At 47.6% G+C, this 23,658-nt stretch overlaps 3 protein-coding genes across 3 annotated transcripts in view; 2 read left to right on the top strand and 1 right to left on the bottom strand.

Annotated features, from left to right (window-relative positions):
- Positions 1 to 7: 7 nt before the first annotated feature.
- Positions 8 to 9,697, top strand: RAB11FIP1 (RAB11 family interacting protein 1 (class I); the record flags this gene model as incomplete). Its single annotated transcript, XM_008587955.1, has 3 exons — positions 8 to 657; positions 1,527 to 1,635; positions 7,671 to 9,697. Coding segments are annotated over 3 exons (987 nt in total), but the record flags the coding sequence as incomplete, so codon positions are not given.
- Positions 9,698 to 18,183: 8,486 nt separating this feature from the next.
- On the top strand, positions 18,184 to 22,001 carry BRF2 (BRF2, RNA polymerase III transcription initiation factor 50 kDa subunit). Its single transcript, XM_008587954.1, has 4 exons — positions 18,184 to 18,406; positions 19,020 to 19,079; positions 19,565 to 19,886; positions 20,693 to 22,001. The coding sequence occupies exons 1-4, from the start codon at positions 18,253 to 18,255 to the stop codon at positions 21,408 to 21,410; spliced, it is 1,254 nt and encodes a 417-aa protein (XP_008586176.1). The 5' UTR covers positions 18,184 to 18,252; the 3' UTR covers positions 21,411 to 22,001.
- A 1,495-nt stretch (positions 22,002 to 23,496) lies between these two features.
- GPR124 (G protein-coupled receptor 124) overlaps positions 23,497 to 23,658 on the bottom strand; it is a 29,904-nt gene continuing 29,742 nt past the window's right edge. Inside the window, exon 21 of the mRNA XM_008587956.1 lies at positions 23,497 to 23,640. Coding sequence (XP_008586178.1) covers positions 23,497 to 23,640 — 144 coding nt within the window. The remainder of the gene's footprint in view (positions 23,641 to 23,658) is intronic.

Below are 23,658 nucleotides of genomic sequence, written 5' to 3'. Positions count from 1 at the left end.
CCCCCTGAGCGACCTCCAGTCTCCCTCGGATGTTAAATCTCCAGCCATGGCTGAACTGAACCTAACCCTTCCTTCCATTCCTGAAGTCGCATCGGATGATGAAAGAGGAGATCAGGCTGAAGATGGCAGAAAGACAGCAGAGTTGGCACCTGCGCAAGTAGGAGCTTCTTCCTTGAGCACGTCGCCTCCCTGTCCGGAGGAGGGAAGAGGGCCAGTGCCTGCCGGGGACCTGCGTGACTTTGGGACCGAAGCACCCACAGCGGCCATCGATGCCCCTTTGGTGCAGGCCACAGCTCCAGGAGGTCACATGCCACAGCATGGCGAGAGCTCGAGCTTGGATAAACAGCTGCCAGGCCCTGGCGGTGGCGAGGAAGAAAAACCGAAGGGAAGCGGGAGGCCGGGTCAGCCTGCTGGCCTGTCCCTGGACTCTGCCGTGGCCAGTCCCCCCCTTTCTGAGACCTTTCCTGCCACACACTCTTTCCCCAGCTCTCCATGTTCTGACACTCACCACACCAGTACAGCAGAATCTCCAAAAAAGGTAACAGCAGAGGGCTGCGCCGGTAAAGTTGACAGTTTTGGCAAGAGGAAGCCGCTCCTTCAGGCCTGGGTGTCCCCCTCCGAGACGCGCACGGGCTCGGCTCAGCCGGGCGCGCACAGGTGAGACACTGGGAGGCTTGGCTTTGTGAGGGTGACAGGGGCTCTGCCATTGCTTTCTCCTGCAGAGGTCATGGCTTTCCGACCACTCAGATGTCCCAGTGTCACACCGCGCCTGTTTGGCCAGTGTGGCCTATTTTAGGAGGGCCGTCCCTTGTGGTGGTAATACCTCAAGACGCTGCTGCATTTGGAAGAGGAACACAGTAGTAGTCGTCAAAGGTGGCTTAGGAATTGTTCTGCACTGTCAGATTTGGAGCACTCAAATTGCAGAAATGTGGTGTGGCTGATATATATATATATATATTTTTTCCTGGCAGCTGGTCATTATGGGGATCCAAACCCTTGACCTTGTGCTCTAACCAACTGAGTTAACCGGCCAGCCGCTGTGACCAGTATCTTAACAGTCTCAGAAACCAACTGAGATGGAGCAGTAGAGTCTAGTGGTGGTGAAAACCTCTTTTAAGCACTGCCTGATGTGCAGCTGGCACGCTTGTTCTAGACTCTTTCTTTACAGTGGAGGCACAGAAGGCTCTGCAGGGAGCTCCACAGAGGGGTCCTCGGCTGTAGCTACCTCCAAAAAATAAGAGACTGCCTTTAATATTCCCCTGTTGCTCATCACAAGACTAAGGGTCTTGTGGATACGCCGGGACACCTGGCCAAGGATGCGCTTTGCTGGCTATGCAGTGGCTGCTGAGTCCTGACTGCTTCATTTCCACAGGGGCTGAGACGCTGGAGTGTGTCGGACAGAGTAGAGAGCAGAGTGTGTCACTGTCCCCCTGGTCTGCCTTGCTGGCTGCCTTCTTTGAGATGGGTAGTTTCTTGGTTTTCTGGCTACGGAAAGGTCTAAGGATCCTTTTTCCCTTCTCTTTTAGACTTCATCCTGTGAAGCCAATGAGCACAACAGCTACCAAGATTGCAAACTCCAGCTTGGGAACTGCCACCATCATCAGTGAGAACTTGATCAATGAAGCCATGACGAAGGTATGTCTTGTAAGAAGCAGGCACGTTAGTTAGGGACCTACAGAGCACCTGTCACTGGAGTCGCCATTGTATACACCTCCTTGGGCAGCAGCAGAGCCAGGAGTTAATCACGAGTCCGGTGTCTTGGGTGAGCTTTGGGAGCCCCCAGACTTTCCGTTGGATAATTAGCTTTTTTCCTTATAGTTATTTTGCTATTGTTAAATATTTTTATTTCTCGAGCAGCATGATTGACACCAGTACTTCTGTTGTTTATTTATTTTTTTGGTGGCTGGCTGATACAGGGATCAAACCCTGGACCTACACTTCTTTTTAACTAGAAGAAAGTGTCACCCACAGTCTGGCCCATTCAAGTCAGATGTTTTCTTTTTCCCGTGTTTCCTTTCTTATCTTTTGGCAGGAATATAAAATTCTTGTAGATGTAATTGTTGCATAGATGTACTTTTTTGAAACTTTTTTTGAAATAGTTTCAAACATTAAAAAAGTTGCAAGAGTGGTACGAAGAGCTCCTGTAAACGTCCATTCCTGTTTCACCCACTGTTAGCGTCTGGCCAGGTCTGCTTTAGCATCCTTGCAGTACCTTCCTCCCCTTCTGTCTGTGCACACACACATGCAGATGCAGGCACTTTTTTCTGAACCATTTGAAAGTAAGTTATATATGTTGTGCCTCTTTCACACCTAAACACTTAAGTGTGTAATTCTAAGAATAAAGATGTTCATCGGGGGCCGGCCTGTGGCTCACTTGGGAGAGTGCGGTGCTGACAACACCAAGGCCACGGGTTCGGATCCCATATAGTGATGGCCGGTTGTTCACTGGGAGAGCGTGGTGCTGACAACACCAAGTCAAGGGTTAAGATCCCCTTACCGGTCATCTTTTAAAAAAAAAAAAAAAATAAATAAAAATAAAGATGTTCATCGAAATCGGGAAATTTAACGTCGATGTTTTGAACAACTGTTTTCTCATCTATACTCCATATTTTAATTTTACCCATTGTTCCAATAGTTTCCTTTTTAGTCTTTCTGTTCTTTGTTTTCCCAGTTCAGGATCACTCACTATTTATTTGTCTTGTCTCTGTAGTCTTCTTTATTCTGGAATAGTTCTTTGCCCCCCCCGCCCCTTTTTTTTCTCTTTTACAACAAAGACATTTTAAAAGATTTTAGATCAGTTCTGTAGAATTTTCCTCAGTTTGGGTTTGTGCGATGTTTTCTCATGACTTGGTGGAGGTGATGCATTCTTGGCAGGAATTAGCTACACAAATAATGTGTCATCGTCAGTATTTTGCATAATGAGGTTCATGATATCAGTTTTTCCCACTAGTGGGAGTGTTAACCCTGATGACTTATTGAGGTGTCTGCCAGGTTCTCCACTGGAACAAAGCTACTATTTTTCCCTTCATAATTAATACAACATATGCAGGGAATTAATTTCAGACTATGTAAATATTCTCTTCTTCATCAAACTTTTACTCTCAGGCCTTAATATCCATTGGCGAATATAGTGTTTGCAAAATGGTGATTTCCCAACCTCATCACATGCACAGAAATGCTCTTACATTCTCTTTTACACTCAGCAGTACATCATAAACATTTTTGCATGTTACTTAATCCTACTTAATTCTTAGTTCTATTTAATTCTTTGAAATGGGTATGCCAGTATTTACTTAACATTCCCCTATTATTGGATATTTAGTTTGTTTTCTGTTTTTCAATATGAATTAACACTGTAGGCAGCAATTTCCTACATAGAACTTTTCATCTTCTTTTAGATTATTTCCTTAAGCTAAATTTCCAGGAAGAATATTGCTGGATTAGAGAGTCTCTTCTCTTTAAAAAGTGGGGGCTAACATTAAAAAAACAGCTCCTCCCCACAAATACAAAACCAACCTCTCCCATGATCTCTGCTTTGGAGTGTCTTCATCCTGCCCTTTCTGGTTCTAAACTCAGAAGGATTTAGAATACTGCCTTGTCGCACACCCTTGGTCTTCGACTCATTACCACATGGACTGGAAGAGAATGACGGACTGACTGAGGTATTGGTGACCTTTAGTGGGCAAGGATGTGTTGTATTTCGTATGTGTGGAGAGGAACTTTGAGACCACTGGGAGCTGCAGTCTGTAGAAATAAACTTTGTTTTTATTTTAGTTAAGGACAGCTGAAAGTTTCATATAGTCATAGATTTTACAATCCCGTGGACTCCAGGACTTCAAATAGTTTTTTGTTTTTTTTTAAATAAACATGTTGGCTTGTGCATCCTTCACTTGTGGAAGCGTTTTTCAAAGCGCCTCTGCCACCAGGAGCTGGGATGCAGGTTTACTAGAAGCTGGAGGGTCATGATGAGGTGTCGCAACTAATCGTTGCTGAAGACAAGGTGGCCTCCTCCAGCTTTCTTGCCTGCTCTTCCCATGTGGAAGGTGCTGACTGGACGGGTGGGAAGCACTGTTCTCAGAGCTACCAGCCATAGCCGGAACTGCGTACATAGCTGCTTTATAGCCCTAGCCTAAAAATATATAGCCTAGTGCTATAAGTCGACCCACTCAGCTTGGCTGGCTTCTCTGTGGTTGTTGCAGGTAAGAGAGGCAGCACTTGTCTTCCTGGAGCTGATGACATTTACTAGGAAATTGGGCAAAGGAACAGCATGAAGGGGATAGTAATAAAAATCAGAGTAATTCAGCAGCCTCCCATCCCCTCTTTTACTGTGGAATGCAATGTGGCTCCAAAGAGAAACAATCGCCTCCTTTTCAGGAAGTTAGCAAGACCCTTGGCTCCCATGTTATTTACACTTCAAGGCTCATTTAATCAGGGGCTTATCTCCTGGCCCTGATTAAGAGAATACAAAACAAAGGCAGCCGCTGCTTGCTTTGCTCACGATTTGTAAGCCCTGCCCTGCGCCACTGCCTCCTGCAACAGAGCTCCAGGCCCTGGACCGTACCTAGTAAATACTCTAAGTAAGTGTGTGAAGTTTCCCGGGGACAGTCCTGTTGCCCTGCTGTATCACAGACGCTTTGTGCTAAGGCATAAAACAACATTTATAAAAATAACTGCTCTTTGGAATGTTGCGAAATGAGAGAGAGGTTAGAGAAGGAAATCCTCTAGCTAAAGTTGTGAAAAGCTCGCTGGAACAATGATTTTTTTCCCCCTTGTTTATTGTTTGAGGGCCTCCCTTCTTTATAGATGATTTATAACTAGGAGTGTATTATTTACCCAGGTGGCTTTAACACTTCCATTTGAAAACAGCAAAGACAACTAGATCCAAAAATCGTTTGTTACATTATATGGAAAAAGTTGGACACACATTTAAACGTTCGTCATTTATTGCAACTTTGTAAAAGGAAAAATCCAGTGTAGGAAACACGTGACAGGGGCACCGTTCATGCTCGCCCCAGTGGAGGTTCTCCCTGTGCCTCTTCACTTCCATGGCTGTTGCTCATTTTCTGTAATGCTGGATTGTTTTATAATTTTTTAACCATCACATAACTAGGATCTTCTAATGATTCCAAAGTCCTATATATCTTCTTTCCCCTTTGAGTTACAGAATCCACATCGAATAGCGGTGTGACAGTTTATATGAAGTACCTTAAGTGTATGTGCTTTTTCAATTCTAGGTACTCATGTTAAGGAAATATTTATAGAGATGTGGCTAAAGATTTATGGTCATGCATTTTAATAAAAATGTTATAACTATGAAAAATGAAAACAATCTAAATATCCAGCAATAACAGGATAGTTAAAATATAATGGAATTTTAAACAGCTATTAAAAAGCAATTTTTGACTAAAATTTAATGATGGGAAAATGCTGACAAAATAAAAATCATAAAAAATTATAAAACCATGTTCTGTATCGTGCTAACATTGTAAAACATACCATAAAAAACCCCAGGAAAAATAAGAAAGAGACTCAAATGTTATGTGTTAGAATTGTAGGTAATGATTTTTCTCCCTTCTGTATTTGAAATTTTATAATTAAAATAAATTTTTTTGGTTATTTTTGGAGAAAAAGAATTTTAGTTCACATGCAGCTTCATCTCTGAAGCTCGTCCCGCTCACCCCAGCCTCTTATTATGGTGGGTCACTGAGCCACTGTGCATGTCACACTCTGTGCAGACCTGGTGTTGCCAAGTGATAAGCCCTGGCCCTGCCCTCCAGGTGTCAGCTTCTTCGTCTTTCTATCTCCCAAACTCCCTTGCAGAGTATTTTATGTAATAAACATTTTTGAATAAATGAAATCCTTCTGTGACAGAGGTGCAATATAAGAGGACATATTCTGGCCATTATTTACAAAGACAACTTTTTCTCGATATGAAATGTAAATAGACATGCAACTTTTTGAAAAAAATTGTGGCAAAATGCACATAAAAATTTACTATTTTAGGGTCAGCCTTTGGCTCACTTGGGAGAGTGTGGTGCTGATAACAACAAGGCCACAGATTCGGATCCCTATGTAGTGATGGCCGGTTGGCTCACTTGGGAGAGTGTGGTGCTGACAACACCAAGTCAAGGGTTAAGATCCCCTTACAGGTCATCTTTAAAAAAAAAATAAATAAATAAATTGCTATTTTAACTCTTTTTAATGTGCAGTTCAGTAGTATTAAGTACATTCACATTGCTATGCAACCAATTCCCAGAACTCTTTTTTGGACATGCAACTTTTTTGTTGAATGTCGTTTTGGAAGTCACACATAGAGTGATTGAGGTCCAGAGGAGGTACCCTGTGAATTCAGGCCTTCCACATGTTTGGGGGGCAGAGGGAGAATAAGGCAGAAGCAGTTTTTGGAAAGTAGTCCAGCATCTCACCTATTTATGTGCAGCGTGTGTTGGGTTGAAACCTGCTCTGTATATGAATGTCAGTGTGTGTTTCTAAGCCTTTGAGCTTCATTCCTGGCCGGGTTGAAAGGGCTGGATTCCTCCTCTGAATCCTGGCTGGTGTGTGGGCAGTTTGCTTCACTGGACTGAACTGGGGCTTCATTGTGTCGTTGAAGAGCCGGTGTTGATTCTGCTCTTGGCTTAGCTTCTTTTTGGAGAAGGTAGTCTCTTAGCCTTCCTGGTAGACAGTGAAACTGCTAGACACTCAGGGCAATAAAATTGTCATTGGCTCACAGTTCTGCAGGCAAAATGGTCTCAGAGTTGCTCCAGGATCTTGTTTCTTTAAACTTGTAAAACTCCCGAGCCACAGATTTCAGGAAAAGTCACTTTTTTCCCCCTTACTGAAGACTTGATACAACATGTTAATTCTTATTTAATCTTTATTTTGTGTTTCCTCATGGTTCAGGCCTCTTGGGCTTGCAGCTGGACTCCAGTCGTCCCAGGTTATAAATGCTGACAGAGTAAAGGAACTCTTCAGGGCACCTGCTCTCAGGGGAGGGGGAACATTCAGCTCTGGTACAGGCCATTGCGTACCCAGAGGGTGTGCCCTGCCTGGATCTCTGAGGGTGATGACTGGCTGGGTGGCACTTGGCTTTGATTCTGCATATTTTATGAGTATGAAAGGCCTTTAGTGGGCTCGCTGAGTGGCCACTGCATCGACCTGACCACCAGACAGCCATGGAAGGCGGGTGCTCCCTGCACCTGTCCGCACAAGTGTTCCTTCACGGCCCCTTGGCTTGGGGCTCCTCGCCAGCTCTGCGTGGATATTTGCTTGTGCGAGCTCCTAGTGTTCACAGCAGCTGGAACACTTCTTTGGAGGACTGAGTCCTCTGATAATTATATTTCTTAAATTATATTTCTTAAAACTCCAAACCCAGAGTCAAATGGAGAGGTCTGTGGCCTATGAGCCAAGTATGTTTTTTTACATTTTTAAAGAGTCATAAGACAAACAAAAAATGAGAAAAGAACATGCAACAAAGGCTATATGTGGCCCACAAAGTCTAAAATATTTATCTGGCCCTTTACAGAAACTTCATCAATAACCTCTTTTCACCCTAAATTGAAGAAAACAGATTCCCAAGAGACCCAGATCACTAATAACATTTTCCTCTTTTCTATTTCTTTTAGATATTTGATTTCTATGCTGATTTAATAACTTTCCCTCCCTTTCTGTAGTCTCCAAAGAAATACAGCCCCTCGGACCCGGCCTTTGCCTATGCGCAGCTGACCCACGATGAGTTGATTCAGCTGGTCCTCAGGCAGAAGGAAACGATAAGCAGGAAGGAGTTTCAGGTTCGGGAGCTGGAAGACTACATCGACAACCTGCTGGTCAGAGTCATGGAGGAAACCCCCAACATCCTCCGCATTCCGGCTCAGGCTGGCAAGAAAGCAGGAAAGGTGTGAGTCACCTGAATAAAACACTGGGACATTTTCGTGAGTTTTTTTCCACCTGCTCTTGAGGTCAGGGACTGCGTATGCCTGAGGATAACCAGCCAACAGGCTCCAGATGACACCTCTCTTGCCTGTTATCTGGCAATTCAGTTCTACCAATTGAAGCCAGGTTAATTATTACAATGAATCTTTTACTGTACATTCCCAGGGTTTTATTTTTAAATACCACCGTGCCTTTAACTAGGGTGTGAATACTTTATTCCACCAGAAACATGGTCATAAGATCTGATCCTGAGCCGGAAGTACAGGTGGCACAGGAGGTGTTAATGCAACTTAACACTGGGGTTTTATTTCTTTGACATGAGATTTTTTTCAAATACGTATCCTCCAGTTATTAAAGCACAGGGTGACATGGGGAAAGAACCATGCAGCTGGTGCTGTGTCACACACACTTTCTTGGCTTTTGAGTAGCTCAGGTGTGGCCTTTTGGCTAAATTTTGATATCATGTAGACCTATTGGGCTACTTGGGTGTTGTTTCTTGATGGGAGCAGAGGAGTTTAGGGGATGCCTCTGAGTTTACCTTCTAGGTTTTGAACAAGTTGCCTTTTCGGAACATCAGCTTCCTCTTCTCTGTAGCCTTAAAATGTGCTCTGTTTAGATCCCTAAAGCCCTTCTACTGGAGATATGAAAGATAGAATACAAGGATTAAGAGAATCACTTTTTACTCAATTAGGGGGAACGTCCCTCCTCTTGTGACAGGAGGGTTCCCGCTGGCTGGACTGGCCTATTCAGTGCCTTAAGGGATTGGGTGATCGAGCACTTGCTAAAACCGATCTGTCAGGTATGGATTCCTTTGGCCATTTCCCCCTGTGCCTTTGCTTGGCTCCCTGGTGTCCTTGGCAGCACTTCCTGGAGGGGGTCAGGGTCCAGCTCCTCGAGATGAAGCAGCCCCTTAACTGTGCAGGTCATGGGGAACCATAACTTGGACCCTGAAGGGCTTGAGCTGCATGTGACTGTCCTTTGAATTCTTCCTGTCCCTACCTGGAAGAAAACCCATCACTTCTGGGTACTGGAGAGGTTGTAGTGAGGGGCTTTATATAGCTAATAAAATTTAAAAGCCAGTGGAAAACAGAAATGCCTCAGACTTTAAACTGTTGCTTTTTTCCACTTTCCTTCATGAAAATAGACCCAGGCATTTTACCTCCTTGTTAGAAAATTGTGAAAAGTATCACAAGATGATACTTACTTTTGGATTGCTATATTTTAAAAACCAGATTAATACACATTTTTTAAAACTAGGGCACTTGCCCCCTTCTTAATTAATAGCAACAGTTCATATTCTTCAGGTAATTTTATTGTTGGTCACCTGATACTGGAATTAGAATGTTTTTGCGTTCTCAGTTTTTCTCCTGGTTGTGATAGAATCTCATCAAATCTTGACATCTCTCATAGGGGAAGAACGTCACAGGCCACTGGTGTAGGCAGGGCTTGAGACGATAGCAGTTATTAAATCGGGAATCTCTTGTCTGTATGTTCTTGTTACATTGTGGTTAAGAAGCCAGATTATTGGCAGCAGAATCCCTTTTCAGGATTATGTTTGCTGCAGCATTGATTATATTGGAGCACTTTAATCTGAGATGATATGTAACTTGATTTATCTAATTAGCGTTTAATTATCTACAGCTATTTTATTTTATTTTATTCTCTCCTACAGTACTGGGGAACACTGTGGACTTCTCAGATGACTTGTATTTTCGTAGTGCTGTGAAATTTATTTACATACCTATAAAGATAACTATATTCACTTGAACTCTGAAAATGTCCATGTATACATTTGTTCTGCATCATGTTTTTTACTTGATATCAATGTATTTTTACTGTGATAACCCAAGTGCGCTGGGGGACAGGTGTGTCCTGAATGGTTTCTCTTCCTTGGAGGAGCTGGTAATGGAGACCCGCATTGTTCACGTGGGGTGGGTGGTTTGGAGACTCTGCTGCTAGGACCTCAGGTGTGTAACTTGGTCAGTGTTTGAGAGGGACCTCTGGGTGGAGGAGTGAATTCCCATGCTCTGAAATGCCACTTGGGAACTTGGGAGAATGAAGGACAATTTACTTCAAGGGTGTCTGGCTTCTGCCAGTGCTGGAAAACACTCAGTTTATAGCGTTCCTGCGTGTCACAAAGAAGATAACCTGGAGGTCATTCAGGTCATAACTGTCCTTGAAGACTCTCCTGGGGGTGAGGGGCATTATCTAGGAGAAGCTTCAGCCTGCTCTGAGCCGTTAGCGAGGGTGGTGCATTGGGTCATGAGCTCCTCTAACTGGAGCTTGCGGAAGGGCGTTCATCCATCTGCACAGGAGCTGGGACTTGCCTCTGGCTGCTGCAAGTGTTAACCTAAGGGACAGACCAGGAGGGCCTGTGCTCTGCGGAAGCAGGAGTCGCTCTTCTCTTAGCCTTGCCTGGCTGCCTCCAGAAGGAGCCACAGGTACTTGAGGGGAACATCGGATTAAATAAGTACCAATGATGGACTTCAGCCAGAGTCAGCCTCCTGAAAAGCGTCCATCCTTGGCGTGCCTGTTTCCGCCATCTCGTTCCTCGGACTTGGGCAGACGCCCTGCCTCTCCTTTTCTTCCAGTGTGTTGACCTCATCAAGGCAGCAGAATGCAGGAGAAGGCAGGCCTGCTCTTTGCCGTGCTCCCCAGCTGTGGCCCGGAGTGGAGGGGTGTGTGTGCCTGCGAGTGAGACACGTGGGAGCTCAACGGGGCAGAGAGGGAGAAAGGGCGCGACACTGGCCACCTGTGGTGCTGAGGGCCAGAGGCGGTTTCATGTTAAATTATACAGGCTCTTCCCTCCCTGGGTCCCTTCTCCCAATCAACCTTTTTTTTTTTTTTTTCTAAGAACTACTAATTAATAATTAATGATCCCTCAAGGCTGAAAAATTGCCTTTGATGGAGAACTTAACCTCCACGCCAACCTCAACTCCAACCTCAACTCTGGTTTCTCCGTATCTACTACGTGTGCTACTAAGTTGACTTCCTCCTCTCTCCAGTTGGAGGGTTGCTCAGTGCTTTTGGATTATAGAATTATTATTTCCTGCTTTTGTAACTTTGGGAATTTTGAATTTCTTTGGTTTTGTTTGTGAGAAGTAACCTGAAATTTCCTATAACACTAAATAAAATGGTACTACCTTTCAAAGTTTTTTGTCTGTAGTTTAATATGGGTGCAATAAAATTTTTTTTCTGTCTTCCTGGAAAACTTCTCTTGGGGGGTGTGGGAGAGTGACAGTACTTTTCATCCCATGAGGGTCTCTCACTTGGATTCCTGCTGCTGCCACCTTGCCTGGTGCCCAGGGGTCTCAAGGCCCTTTCTCCCGTGGAGGATGGAACATTGCTGATCCCTTGCCTGTGAAGCAGCCCTCATCTTAGCATGAGGGACTGTGGCATTTACCAGGTAAACATCATTCGAGTGTTCGGCCACCAGTGCTAAAAACTGCCACCTCTTTTAAAATTTTTTTGGTTGCTGGCCAGTACAGGGCTCCAAACCCCTGAACTTGGCGTTGGCAGCACCACGCTCTACCGAGTGTGCTAACCAGCCAGCCCCAAAGCTGCCGCCTTTTTCCTTTTGCAGCACGTGCCTTTGGTTGAGCACATGGACAAGGATCATTTCCTTGATTCCCGCCCCCCCTCCTGCCCCCGACACACAGATTTCCCAGAGTAAAGTCTTCATCTTGGGGGCATGAGTTGAATTCAGACCGGGTCCAGAACTGCCCCCATCTGGGAACCAGGTCCCTGGTTCAGTCAACTCAGTGGATCCACTTCTGAAGAGGGTCTTACAGCTGTCCAAGGAGCCTCCCAAATTCCAAGCCTTCCTGCCGAGGTGAGAGGTTTGCCTTCCTCTCAAGCACAGCCCTTGCTCCAGGCGCTGCAGACCTTTTGATGTGGAGCAGATGCTTTTTGTCTGTTAGAGATAAAAGTCACACTGTAGAAAGAGGCAGGCGGTGCCTGTGAAGCTCCTGGGTGGGGGCTGGGGGAGTTCCCTGAAGGCCTCCCTGGATCTGGTGGAGGGGCCTGGTCACCCCAACTGAATGACAGACGGTGGGACCACCGTGTAAGGCGATATGGACAGAGCTCGAAGGAAACAGCCCTCCAGGTCTGCTCTGTTGATCTGTTTTGTTTTTTGGTGGCCGCTGGAAAGGGGACCTGAACACCGTGCAGGTTTGCTTTAAAAAAACCAAAACCCTTTAAAAGGAGGGTCTCCAAGAGAGTAAAGTTAATTACATAATGACCCCGACTTTTCTGAGATGCGTTTCTCTTCGTTTTGGAGTTCTCACAACTCGGTTCCTGCTGCTGCCACCAAATCCAGCCCTTAGGGGACAGCTATTGTATTTTTGAAACTCCACCCCAAGGAAAGACACAACCCTCTTTTTCCTTTTAGCCCAGTTGCAAATAATGGAAAGTTTTAAAAAACATACTGAGAAAATAAGGGAGATGATTATAGAATATATGAATATAAAAAGTGAATTTTCCTAAATCCAGAATTCTGCCAAAGGAAGTCAAGCCCCAAAGGTCCATCTCTGCCAGGAGGCCTTGGGTTCTTAGCAGATTGAGAGGCCCCTTGTGTTCCATTCTGGAGCAGCAGTGACACTGTCCCCCTGCCACCCCCATACCCTGTGCACTCACTCGGTCTGTAGATTTTTCTAGGTAACGTGTATGTTCTTGGAAAAGAAAAAGAAAAATCATTTCCCCACTACCAAGAGGTAACCACTGTTATTTTGACTTGTTGCCTCAGGATTTTTCCCCTCATAAATAGATAACACTTTCTTTTTTTTTTTTTTTTTTTGGGCAACTGGCCAGTACTGGGAACTGAACCCTTACCTTGGTGTTGCAAGGCTGCGCTCTGACCAAATAGATGCACTTTAAAGGGAGGAGAGGATCACACAGGACGTACAGTTTTGGACCTGTCTCCGTGCCCGTAGATAGCATGCGCCTATCCACAGTCCATTCTGCGGCAAGGACAGACAGGAACTCTGAGTGAGGGGAACCTACTGCCACTGACAAACCCCCTACCACGAAAGAGCTCTGGTGCCTGCAGAGACTGATCTAGGTCCCTTCCTGCTCATGTTAAAATCACAGCCACCTCTGGACCAGAGTGAGGACTTGCTGGGGGAAGCACCCTGCCCTTCCCCACTGTATTAGTCCGTTCTGTTGCTTATAACAAAATACTTGGAACTGGGTAATTTATGAAGAAAGTGAAATGTATTGCTTACAGTTTCTGAGGCTGGGAAGTCCAAAGTCCATCTGGTGGTGGTGACAGTGACCCAGGGGTCTCACACTGCAAGATGGTGGAAGCAGAGAGAGAGAGAGAGAGAGACAGACTCTCCTGTTCTTTTAAAGCCCTCAGGACCATGCCCCTGACAACCATTTTTATTTTTAGCCTTTATTTTTTCCTACATTCACATAACTTTTATTACAGTATATTGTTACAATTGTTCTTTTTTATTATTAGTTACTGTGTTTTTTTCCCAATTGCTTTTTAATTTTATTGTTATTTTTTTACTTTCTAGGGTGATGTTGCAGAACAGTTGGGAGGGAGGGGAAAGGGGAGAGGGGAAGGAAATGGAAGAAGGAAGAAGGAGGAGGGGCAGGATCGAGGCCTGTGGCACCCCCCTCATTCCCACAGAGGAGACGGGGGGCTTCCAGTGGTGGCTTCGTCATTGCTGGGTTGGGAGCAGATGTCAGCGGGGTGTGGTAAAAGCCCTCTCCACCCCCGCCCCCCAGCTCAGGAACCCAGGGACCTTCTTGCTGTGGCTTGGTGGTCATTGCTGGGCTGGTTGCATGTGTTGGGGGGGGCGTGGCCAAGGCCTGAGGCCCCCCACCACCCTGCTCCAGAGAGCCTGGGGTGCTTCCTGCAGCAGCTCAGCTGACCACCATTTTTGATCCATTCACTACTGCACAGTCCTACAATCCAGTCACCTCTTCAAGGCTCCGCCTTTCAATTACCATAATAGGATTTTCCACCCTCTTAACAGTCACAGTGGGGGCCAAGTTTCTAATACATAAAACTTGGGGGACACAAATCAAACTCCAGTGAGTTCTGGGGGAATGTAATTCAATCCACTACATCCACCCATGAAAAACGGTCACTTACAGGGTGTCCTCACAATTCTTTAACCAGGGCAAAAGGGTCAGCAGCACAGCCTCCCTTAGCTCTTGAACCCAGTCTCTGCAGTGGACCCTGTTCCCTGGCTTCTCGTGAGGCATCATCTCTTGGGCCCTGCAGTCTCCTCTCCCGGGAAGTCACTAATATCACTTCCAACTCGAAGCTGGCTTACTTGAGCCCTGTGGGGCCAGCATATCCCAGAGCCAAAAACTCTCCTCAGGGAGAATGTCCTTATGTAGCCTTTTGGCTTTTGGTTATTTTACACAGAAACCAGTGTCCTGTGGCCTGGAAAGAGTCACCTTGGTCACCCTGATGTGGCTCTTGCAGGGCTGAGGAAAAGCCGCTTCCGTCCTTGCACACGGACTGCTAAACCACTGCAGCAAGAGCGTGTGCTCAGGGCGCAGACTGGAGCTGGCCAGTGTCACAGTTTCAGTCACCTGAGCCGAGAAGGCGCCCAGGGCTGAGGCCGGATTAAAGACCTTGAGAGCAGCCCAACTCTCACTAGATGAGAATGATCCTGCCTGTGAGGAATTCAGTCCACGCAGGAGGTGAAGAGCTCTTTACTGAGCGCCAGGTCCTTCCCACAGGGACGTGCCATTGCAGGGAGAGTCAGACAATAGACACATTTAACTGAGGGAGGACAGGCAGAGGCCTGCCTTTGGGTGCCCTCCGCCTCGGTCTCCCCTCTAGGAAGACCCCTGGCCTCCACGTCAGCATTACACATCTGGGCCACAGCTGGGGCTGCTTTTCCAAGCCCCCCTACCCCCAAACCTGTCCGCAGGAACCCAGCCCCTTCTGGGCACTCAGCGTGAGGAACATGTTACACATAATCACCGTCGTGGATGACATTAACTCTGCGATGAGCTTGTAGCAGTGGAGAGGCACCGAGATTGATGAGTCTGTTCTCATCCCCTGCAGCAAGGCAAACACATTTCTCGAATAGACAGATTTCTTCCTGAGAGAGTGGAGAGCCCCCAGTTTCCACATCGCAGTCCAGTGCGCCGTCTCCTGGCCCGGACCCTGCCCTCCTCCCGCGGGTCTGTGAGGCGAGGCTGTCTCGTGGCCACAACGTGGCCTACTTGGGACTGGAAAGGAGTTACCCGACCCCTCACACTTGCTGCTTGGAGGATCATGAAACCGCTTTTCCACTTTACGGTGAGTATATCGGGGAAAGTGGGATTTCAAGGCTTCTGTCATGGGGAGATGGCCCAGTAGATCCCACTGTTTTCTTTTTTTTTTAAATGCAGTTACATTCAAGATAGGTGCAGACAAACAGGAGTCTGATGCTGTTCTGGATAATAATGTAAAGAACGCCTCCCAGTGCTGATTCGGTTGCTTTTAGGGACGTTTCTCCTTCCCAGTAAGAATGCTGACTGCGCCGACTAAAACCAGTGGACGTCTCCGAGAGGTGCGTGTGTACGTGTGTGCTTGCAAGTGTGTCCTAACATTTACCTACCAGACAACCAGATTGAATCCTCAGCCCACACCTCACACTAGTGGGGAAGACTAGAAGGGAGGGGACTTAAAATGCCAAAGCCCACCCACGACTATTGTGCCGAAGCCCCCTTCTGGTACAGGGATGGAGGGAGTAATTCAAGGTTAAGGGAAAGGACTGTTGGGAATTATTGTGTCCCTTGGCTGGGGAGAGGGGAGGATTCTCCAGTGTGATCAAACTCTGTGGTGACAGATGCGATTTCCTGCACTCTGAGAAAGCAGTCTCTTAGGGAGGGGGAGGTGTTCTTAGTCAGATGTCAAGTATAGAAACTGGGTGTGGAAAATAAGGGACTGACACTTCACAAAGGTATTTTTGCTTAATGCTGTCTGTCCTCTTGAACTGTGAAGACACTTTTATGAACGTTTCTGTTTAACATATATGTTTTCATCTATATTATTATCACCTTAAGTTCCTCAACCCTTCAGTAAAGTCTGTTAACAGTTTCAAGTGATCCTCATGTAGAAAATTTAAAAAATGGAAATTTGGCTGCTTTGTGTTCATGCGTCAGCTGACACCCGGTTGGCAGAGCAGGATCCTGCCAGTCTACTGACGTCTGAGGTGCAGGAATTTCTGTTGTCCAGCAGGAAGCGGGGAAGGAGTATGGAGTAGCTGTGCATAGAGAGGAGGGACCTGTGAGCCAGGGGGGCTTTTGCTGAACAGACAGTTCCTGTAAGGCCCAGCACCTCTTTCCAAATGTATACTAGAGGAAAGTGTCACTTGAAGCAGAGAAGGCTGATGCTTGGATTACAGACAAAATGCAATCTTGTCAGAGAAAACCCTCTGTGCCTGACCGCTGATAACTCTTTCAAAAGAGCATATAGCCCTGCTCAATCAAATACCTTTCTTTTTGAGGCTCAACTCCTCTGTTTGAGGACTCACTGGGTCATTGTGTTGCCTTGTCTCTTCCGACTAATAAGCACCATTTTTCTTTTGAGTTTTTTCGAGCTCTAAGGTGTATAATAATTTATTGATCATCTAAAGGAGGCAGCTATAACTTATGTCTTATTACTCAAGAGAGTATCTCTATTTGTTAAGAGGCTGACAAGACACCCGTACTTTCTCTCAATTCATGCTGAGCAAGAGTTGTTCAATCATTTTCTGTTCTCATTGGGAAGTGCTGGTCTTACTCTCTACCCCTAACCCCCAATGCAAGGCTGAAACTGTACCCATGACAGCTTCTAAACTCTACAAATGCCAGGGGCCTGTCTGATAAATTCTTTCAGCACTTGCTATGACGACGCCCTCTTTCTTTCTTAGACTCCGAAGGGACAGGCCTCTGGTTGTTCTTGTCACTCAACTCAACTTTCTTACTTATCAAACACAACTGATTCTAAAACTTTCAAGCACTAAAATCTTTATTCTTAATGACTGCAAAGAGCATTTACTTACAAGAAAATACTTTCTTTTTGTTGACTTTTAATTTATAGTCAAACATGACATACAACAGGTCCTAGTCTGTTTGTGCTGCTCTAACAGAATACCCGAGACTGGGTAATTTATCAAAAAAAAAAATAAACTTATTTTCTCTAGGCCTGGCTAATTAGCTCAGCTGGTTATAACACCAAGGTCATGGGTCTGGATCCCCATACCCACCAGTCGCCAAAAAGAAAACAAATTTATTTTCTCACAGTTCTGGAGGCTGGGAAGTTCAAGATCAAACTTGCACCGGTAGGTTTGGTGTCTGGTGAGGGCTGCTCTCTGCTTTCAAAACGGAGCCTTGAAGGCTGTGTCTTTCCGGGAGGAATGCAGGGTCCTCACATAGCAGGAGGTGGAAGGGCAAAGGGATCAAATTCCTTCTGTCCAGACCTTTTATAACAGCATTAATCATTCAAGAGGGCAGAGCCCTCATGACCTAAACACCTCCCCAAAGGCTCTACCTTCCAACACTTGCCCTGGGGAGTAAGTTGACAACACATGAATTTTGGAAGATACATTCAGGCCACAGCACATTTCCAGTTTGTAAGACCGGGTTTCTGTAATAGCACCACTGGAGGCAAAATTTTACTCAAGATTCTTTGATCTGTGCTATACCAAGCTAGGAACTTTGGAGCCAGAATCTCGGAGCATCTCAAAGCTCAAGTTTTTAAAAACATCAGACTATGTTTGCACCCTTAGACGTTCCTTGCCTGGCCTTCAAAAGTATTCGAGTTTGCCACGCCAGGTTTTATTCAAGTCCCTCATTTTACAGTTGAGAAGAACAGACTGCAGGGAGAGGATGCGGCGTGCCCGGGGAAGCCGCTCTTGGTCCAGCTCTCATTACACTGCTGTCCTTTGCAAGAGACATACTTTCTACCATAACCCAAATGCACGTTCCTTACCAAAGAGACATGGAGAACCTGCGATTCCCCTCGCGCTCTATAAAAAGGCTTGGTCAGGCATAGCCACACCTTCTTGTCTGTAAGTAGAAAGTTCACCCAAATCCAACCCCCGGTCCGGACCACCTCCAACTAGTCACAGTGGAGAAGCCGGAGACGCAGCTCAGACCAGGAACCTCCTGTCGCAGCTCACGTTTCCCCCCCGGGCCGCAGAGGGACGGACCGGAAGTGGCGCTCGGCCGAGGGCGGGCGAACCGCCTATCCCGCCGTCGCGTAGGCCGGAAGAGAGAAGTGCGACTCTTAGAAGCGTCCCCCGCAGTGCCTGCCGCCGGGCGGTTGCTGTCGCGTACGCGGGGGCGGTGTCCGGAGGCGGTCGCGGTGCTCGGGCGCGCGGGGAGATGCCGGGAGGAGGCCGCTGCCCCGACTGCGGCTCCACCGAGCTCGTGGAAGACGCGCACTATGCGCAGAGCCAGCTGGTGTGCTCCGAGTGCGGCTGCGTGGTCAGCGAGGGGGTCCTGACCACCACCTTCAGCGACGAGGGCAACCTCCGAGGTACCTGCGCCCGGCCTTCCCGTCCTCTTCTCAGCTCCCTCCTCCTCCCTGTCAGGCGCACCCTCAATTAAATACGGGAGCAAACGGACTAAACTGAACGAGTGGGTTGGAGGAGGTCAGGCAGTGCCGGTCATGTGTGTTCCCAGCACCTAATATGGATATTAGTAAATGTTGAGTAAATGAGACAGAGAGAAACAATGTTCGGCTCGATCTTCCTGGTCTGGTCACGGTGGAAGGGTCGTGGATAGCACATAAGTGGTTTTTTAGCCCTAATTGGCAAAAACATCTTTTTTCTTTGCTTTCCCAGTCTCTGGCAAGTGCGGCCCTCAAAATCTGCAGCCGGGAAAATGTACAGGAGGGATGACTGAAGATTAGGAATACTTGGAGCTGCTTTAGTGCAGTCCTAACCTTCCTCAAGCACTGTGTATCTGATACTGTTTGTGCACATAGAAAACCAGAGGGGCCTATTAACTACTCATAGACGGGCACCTTCTGTGAGACGGAGTAGATGCTCAATGATTTGAATTCTGCTTCCTGCTCTTGTGTGGTGGGAGGGCATTGGGGTCTGATGAATAAAGGCTAAGCATGCTATTTGTTCTTCATTATTTTACAGCAGTAACATATTCCCAAAGCACAGGGGAAAATGAACAAGTTAGTCGCAGCAAGCAACGAGGTGAGTGAGAATCAACCTTTTATGATACAGTAGCTTTAAAGGAAATTATCCTGGTGTCCCAGCCCATCTGCTTGCTTTTCTTGATTTCAGCATTACAGGTATAAGGTAGAGTAGCCGAGAGCGGAATTAGAAGTAAAGGATGGGGATGGTTCTGAGAGAGGCAGCAGTTCAGTATAGGGTTTGGGTTTGCTCAGGGGTATGTTTGAGGTAGCTTCAAGGAGCCTGGATAAAACTTTGGCTTGGTCTTGAATCAAAGTAGCCTCCCAAAAATGGTGGGCTGAAATATGACTTCTTTCCACAAATGTTTTTGTGCTTTTGGAATGATCACACCAAGTGTCACTCCTGTCAGTACAAAAAGGTACATTATTTGTGCATCTGGTATCTGAGGCAAGTTGAGCGGAACTAATCTAAGTCCTAGCAGAACTTGCTACGAGCGGCATGATAGCTCCTTTGACCCCGCTAACTCTTCCTGTGGGTTTTCCCAGGTCTCCGCCGAGTGAGAGACCTTTGTCGAGTTCTGCAGTTGCCACCAACATTTGAGGACACAGCAGTTGCCTACTACCAACAGGCATACCAGCACTCTGGCATCCGAGCTGCCCGGCTTCAAAAAAAGGAGGTGTTGGTTGGGTGCTGTGTTTTAATCACCTGCCGGCAGCATAACTGGCCCCTAACCATGGGAACCATCTGCACCCTGTTGTATGCAGATTTGGATGTGTTTTCTGGCACATACATGCAGATAGTGAAGCTCCTGGGGCTGGATGTGCCATCTCTGTGCTTGGCAGAACTGGTGAAGACCTATTGTAGCAGGTACCTACCTAGTGAGAAACACTGGGATGGGATGGTTCCTTAGATCTGAGGCTTTTTATCTTTGGCTGTCTCTTTTTGACCAAAGCCCATCTGAAAGGATGTAGGAGAAGAGTCTATTCTTCCTGTCCTGTGCCTAGTGCTAATAGGGTTAACACTGTTTTACATTTCTAGAATGCTAAAATTTTCAAATCCCTTTGCCCTCACAACAACCTAATGATGTAAGGAAGGTGGGCATTAACCTTGGTGCAGGGCTGCCAAGTTGCACACTCCTCACGTTACAGGCTTTGTGAATGGCAGCCCCTGGAGTTGTGCAGTGTGTGGTCTGTGTGGCTGTGTGCAGCAACCCTGCCTCAGCAGGATCATCTGCAGATGGATTTTTTTCTTTTTAATAGCTACATCTATTTCTTTTTTCTGAGAAATATAGAAGAAAACAAAAGCTATTGGTGTCAGTTAGTCTTGGATTTGAAGCTTGGTTACTTCCTTGCTGGGTGACTATGGGCAAATTTTCAACTTTACATGCACATAACAGGGTGCACATTCGTATAGACTGAATGAGAACATTGTAAAGCACTCAGAATAATGGCTGGCAAGGGGTGTTCAACACATGTTAGCACCATCTGCATTTTTCTGCCCTTCACCTAACAAGCAGAAGACTCACCCTGTTTCTCTGTAAACTTGCTGCCCAGTGAGCTTGAGTGTTCCCAAGAGGACAGAATAGCTTCCCCATCTTTAGTGGATCGCCCTTCACTCTGGAAGAGGGGCATACCATAGTTGTTGAGACCTGACCCTCATTTTGGTTGTTTCAGCTTCAAACTGTTCCAGGCTTCCTCCTCTGTGCTGGCCAAATACGTGGAAGACAAAGAAAAGATGCTGTCACGAACATTACAGTTGGTGGAGCTGGCAAATGAGACGTGGCTGGTGACGGGGCGGCATCCCTTGCCTGTCATCACTGCTGCTGCTTTCCTGGCTTGGCAGTCACTGAAGCCTTCAGATCGGCTGACATGTTCCCTTGCCCGATTTTGTAAATTGGCAAATGTGGACCTGCCCTGCCCTGCTGCCTCCCGCCTGCAGGAGCTGCTGGCTGTGCTGCTGCGGATGGCTGAGCAGCTGGCTTGGTTGCAGGTTCTAAAACTTGACAAACGGTCTGTGGTGAAGCACATCGGTGACCTTCTTCAGCACCGCCACATGCTGGTCCGCAAGGCCTTTCGGGATGGAAAAGTAGAAATGGAGACCCAAGGGAAGGAGGGGCAGGGGCAAGGACAGGGAGAAGAGGAGGCAGGGAATTGTTCCTTAGATTTGCCCAAGCAGAAGCGACCAGCCAGTCCTGCCCTTCTCCTCCCACCCTGCATGTTGAAGCCCCCAAAGCGGATCCATCCCACACCCCCTGTCTCCTTGGTCACCGGAGACGAGGACATTTCTGATAGTGAAATAGAGCAGTATTTGCGTACCCCTCAGGAAATTAGGGATTTTCAGAGAGCCCAAGCTGCTAGACAGGCTGCCACAAGTGTCCCTAACCCTCCTTGATGGACATCCATTGGGGGCACATAACCTCATTTGGACAGGAGCTAGGAAGTAAGTGTGGACGAGTCCTTATGTGTTATCTTGTTTGAAGGAACCAAGGGGAGCTCTGTCTTAGCTGGACCCTGGGTCCTGGGGTCGATGCCAGAAGCAGTGCAGGGATCACTGCGGGTAGGAGAGGGTCCCATCCCTTGGTGCCTGCCGGAGAGCAAGTTGCATGTATTCGTGTTCTTTCGGATAGCTCTCCTCTTAGACTGTTGGGAAAGTATCAGGCTCCCCCTGGCTCCTAGTTTGAGTGGGACACACTGCTGCTGACGCTTCTTTAGGTCTGACGGGGCTTCCCTGCTGCTTGTGGAGCAGTTGGCTTCCCAGTCAACCCTCAGAGGAGCAGGAACTGGGGAATTCTTGGCCCTGTGTCCATTTACAGGCAGTAGATTTGTGTGCATGGTGTCATGAAATCCTCTTATCATAGCAACAAAAAGACCGTGGGTGGACTAAGGCTAAAGCCCAAAGGGGTTTGCAAATTTTTAATATATTAAAACAAGAGGCATCTGCGAGAAAACACTCTATTGTATAAAACTTGAGCTTTTAAAAACATGTTTTCTTTGGCACTTTTCATTCCCTCCCTCCCCCCCCTTTCCCCAGCATATTGCAAAAAGCTCTCCAGTGCTAAGGCATTGGCAGGGTATGTAAACAGCAGCCAGCATATGTGGAAGAATAATACAAAGCTTTTTTTTTTTCCTTCTAATATTGTCTGTGCAGAAAGCATAAATAAGAGGACCAACCCCAAGGAATGTGGGTTTTCTCCCCTCCCCTATGTCTACCTTGGTGATCAGGCCAGGGTGACATGCAGACTGGGCGGGGACCTAGACCAGGCCGAGATTTCCTGTTAACCCTTCACAAGGCTCAAGGTTTCATTTGGTCCTGTAGTAAAAGGCTGGTTTGCTTTTAGGTTGGGAAAATATGGGTGCTGGTATATGAAAGTAGAGAAGGCACAGGCCCCTGATGAGCTGCAGGGATCCAAGCCACTGCCTCAGAGCTTGGCTCAGGCTTTTGTGAGTCAGGAAGCTGGTTTGACGTTTTGGAGGTCTCTCCCTACTGCTGAGCTGGAGACCAAACGATTGGGCTGGTTCTTCCATGTGGCCTCATGGAGGCATGGAAGCGTTCTCCCTCGGTCCCTTGCTGTTGGAAAGCCGAGGCTGGGGCGGCTGGGGTGGCGGGGCTTGTATTTGGATAAGTGCTCCGGCCTCATGGTGGAGGGGCATTGTTTACAGGATTAGGTTTAGGGCATGACTCCCGTCCGCTCCAGATCCAAGTACCAGCTCCCTCTATTTCCCTCAAATCATGCTCAGGCACTGGGCAGAGTCAGCTTCTTAGGTGTAGGACCTAGGCTTTATGCCACCTCTGAGGACCACTCCTGTGGGAGTGGCATCCTTGTCCCTAATTGTGCACCCTTCTCACCTGCCCCCTCCCACAGGACTCGTTGGTTTCCAGAGCTGCCTTTCACACTGGCCCGTCTTCCGCTATTGCATAGTTATCTGAAAAGCAGCACCTTGTCACCTTCCATTGGTCCCGGTCTCCTGGCTCATCTGCTTGGCTGGCTCCTAACCAGAGCCTGGGGAGGACGGAGGCCCTGGGCTCTAGGCCAGGACTGGGCTGACGTCAGCCCACGGCCGTGAGATCGCAGCTCCAGGCTCCCCTCGCCCGTTTTCCTGGTGGGGCTGGTGGCCACCAGTGAGGCGTGTGGATGGCAAGTGGGGAGGGCTTGGGGCAGAGCCCACCCGGGCTGTGCGCTTCCACGGACGGACGGAGCTCTCCCCCGACCTGGGAGGGCACCGACCACTTGGCTGTCAGACTGGCCTGGGTGCACAGAGGGGTGTGTTCCCTGTTTCTGGGATTGCCTGTCGCTACCCCAGAGGGACGGCCCCCTGGGCAAGGGGCAGACCTTTGCCTTCCTCCTTTTCCCCAGCCGCCGACTCTGACGCTGCCGAGGCCAGGTGCCCCTGCCCTGCAGCCTGGTGACGCACCCACAGACGTGGTGGAGGGCCCCGGAGAGTGACCTGCCCGTCCTGAAGCATCGCCCGCCCCCGCCCTAGACGGTGGTCTCGCTCTTCCAGAGGCCGGTCCTCATGCAGCCGCCCCCGGCCGCCTCGGCGCTGGCGTCGTCGCACCTGCCGCCCTTGGGGCCGCCGTTGAGGCTGGCGCTGTGCAGCGGGTACGAGCGGCGCTTGCTATCCTTGTCCAGCGCGACGCG

Source organism: Galeopterus variegatus, unplaced genomic scaffold, assembly GCF_000696425.1.
Source record: "Galeopterus variegatus unplaced genomic scaffold, G_variegatus-3.0.2 Scaffold4605, whole genome shotgun sequence".
Lineage (NCBI taxonomy): Eukaryota > Metazoa > Chordata > Mammalia > Dermoptera > Cynocephalidae > Galeopterus > Galeopterus variegatus.
This window is presented reverse-complemented; position numbering and strand designations above follow the sequence as displayed.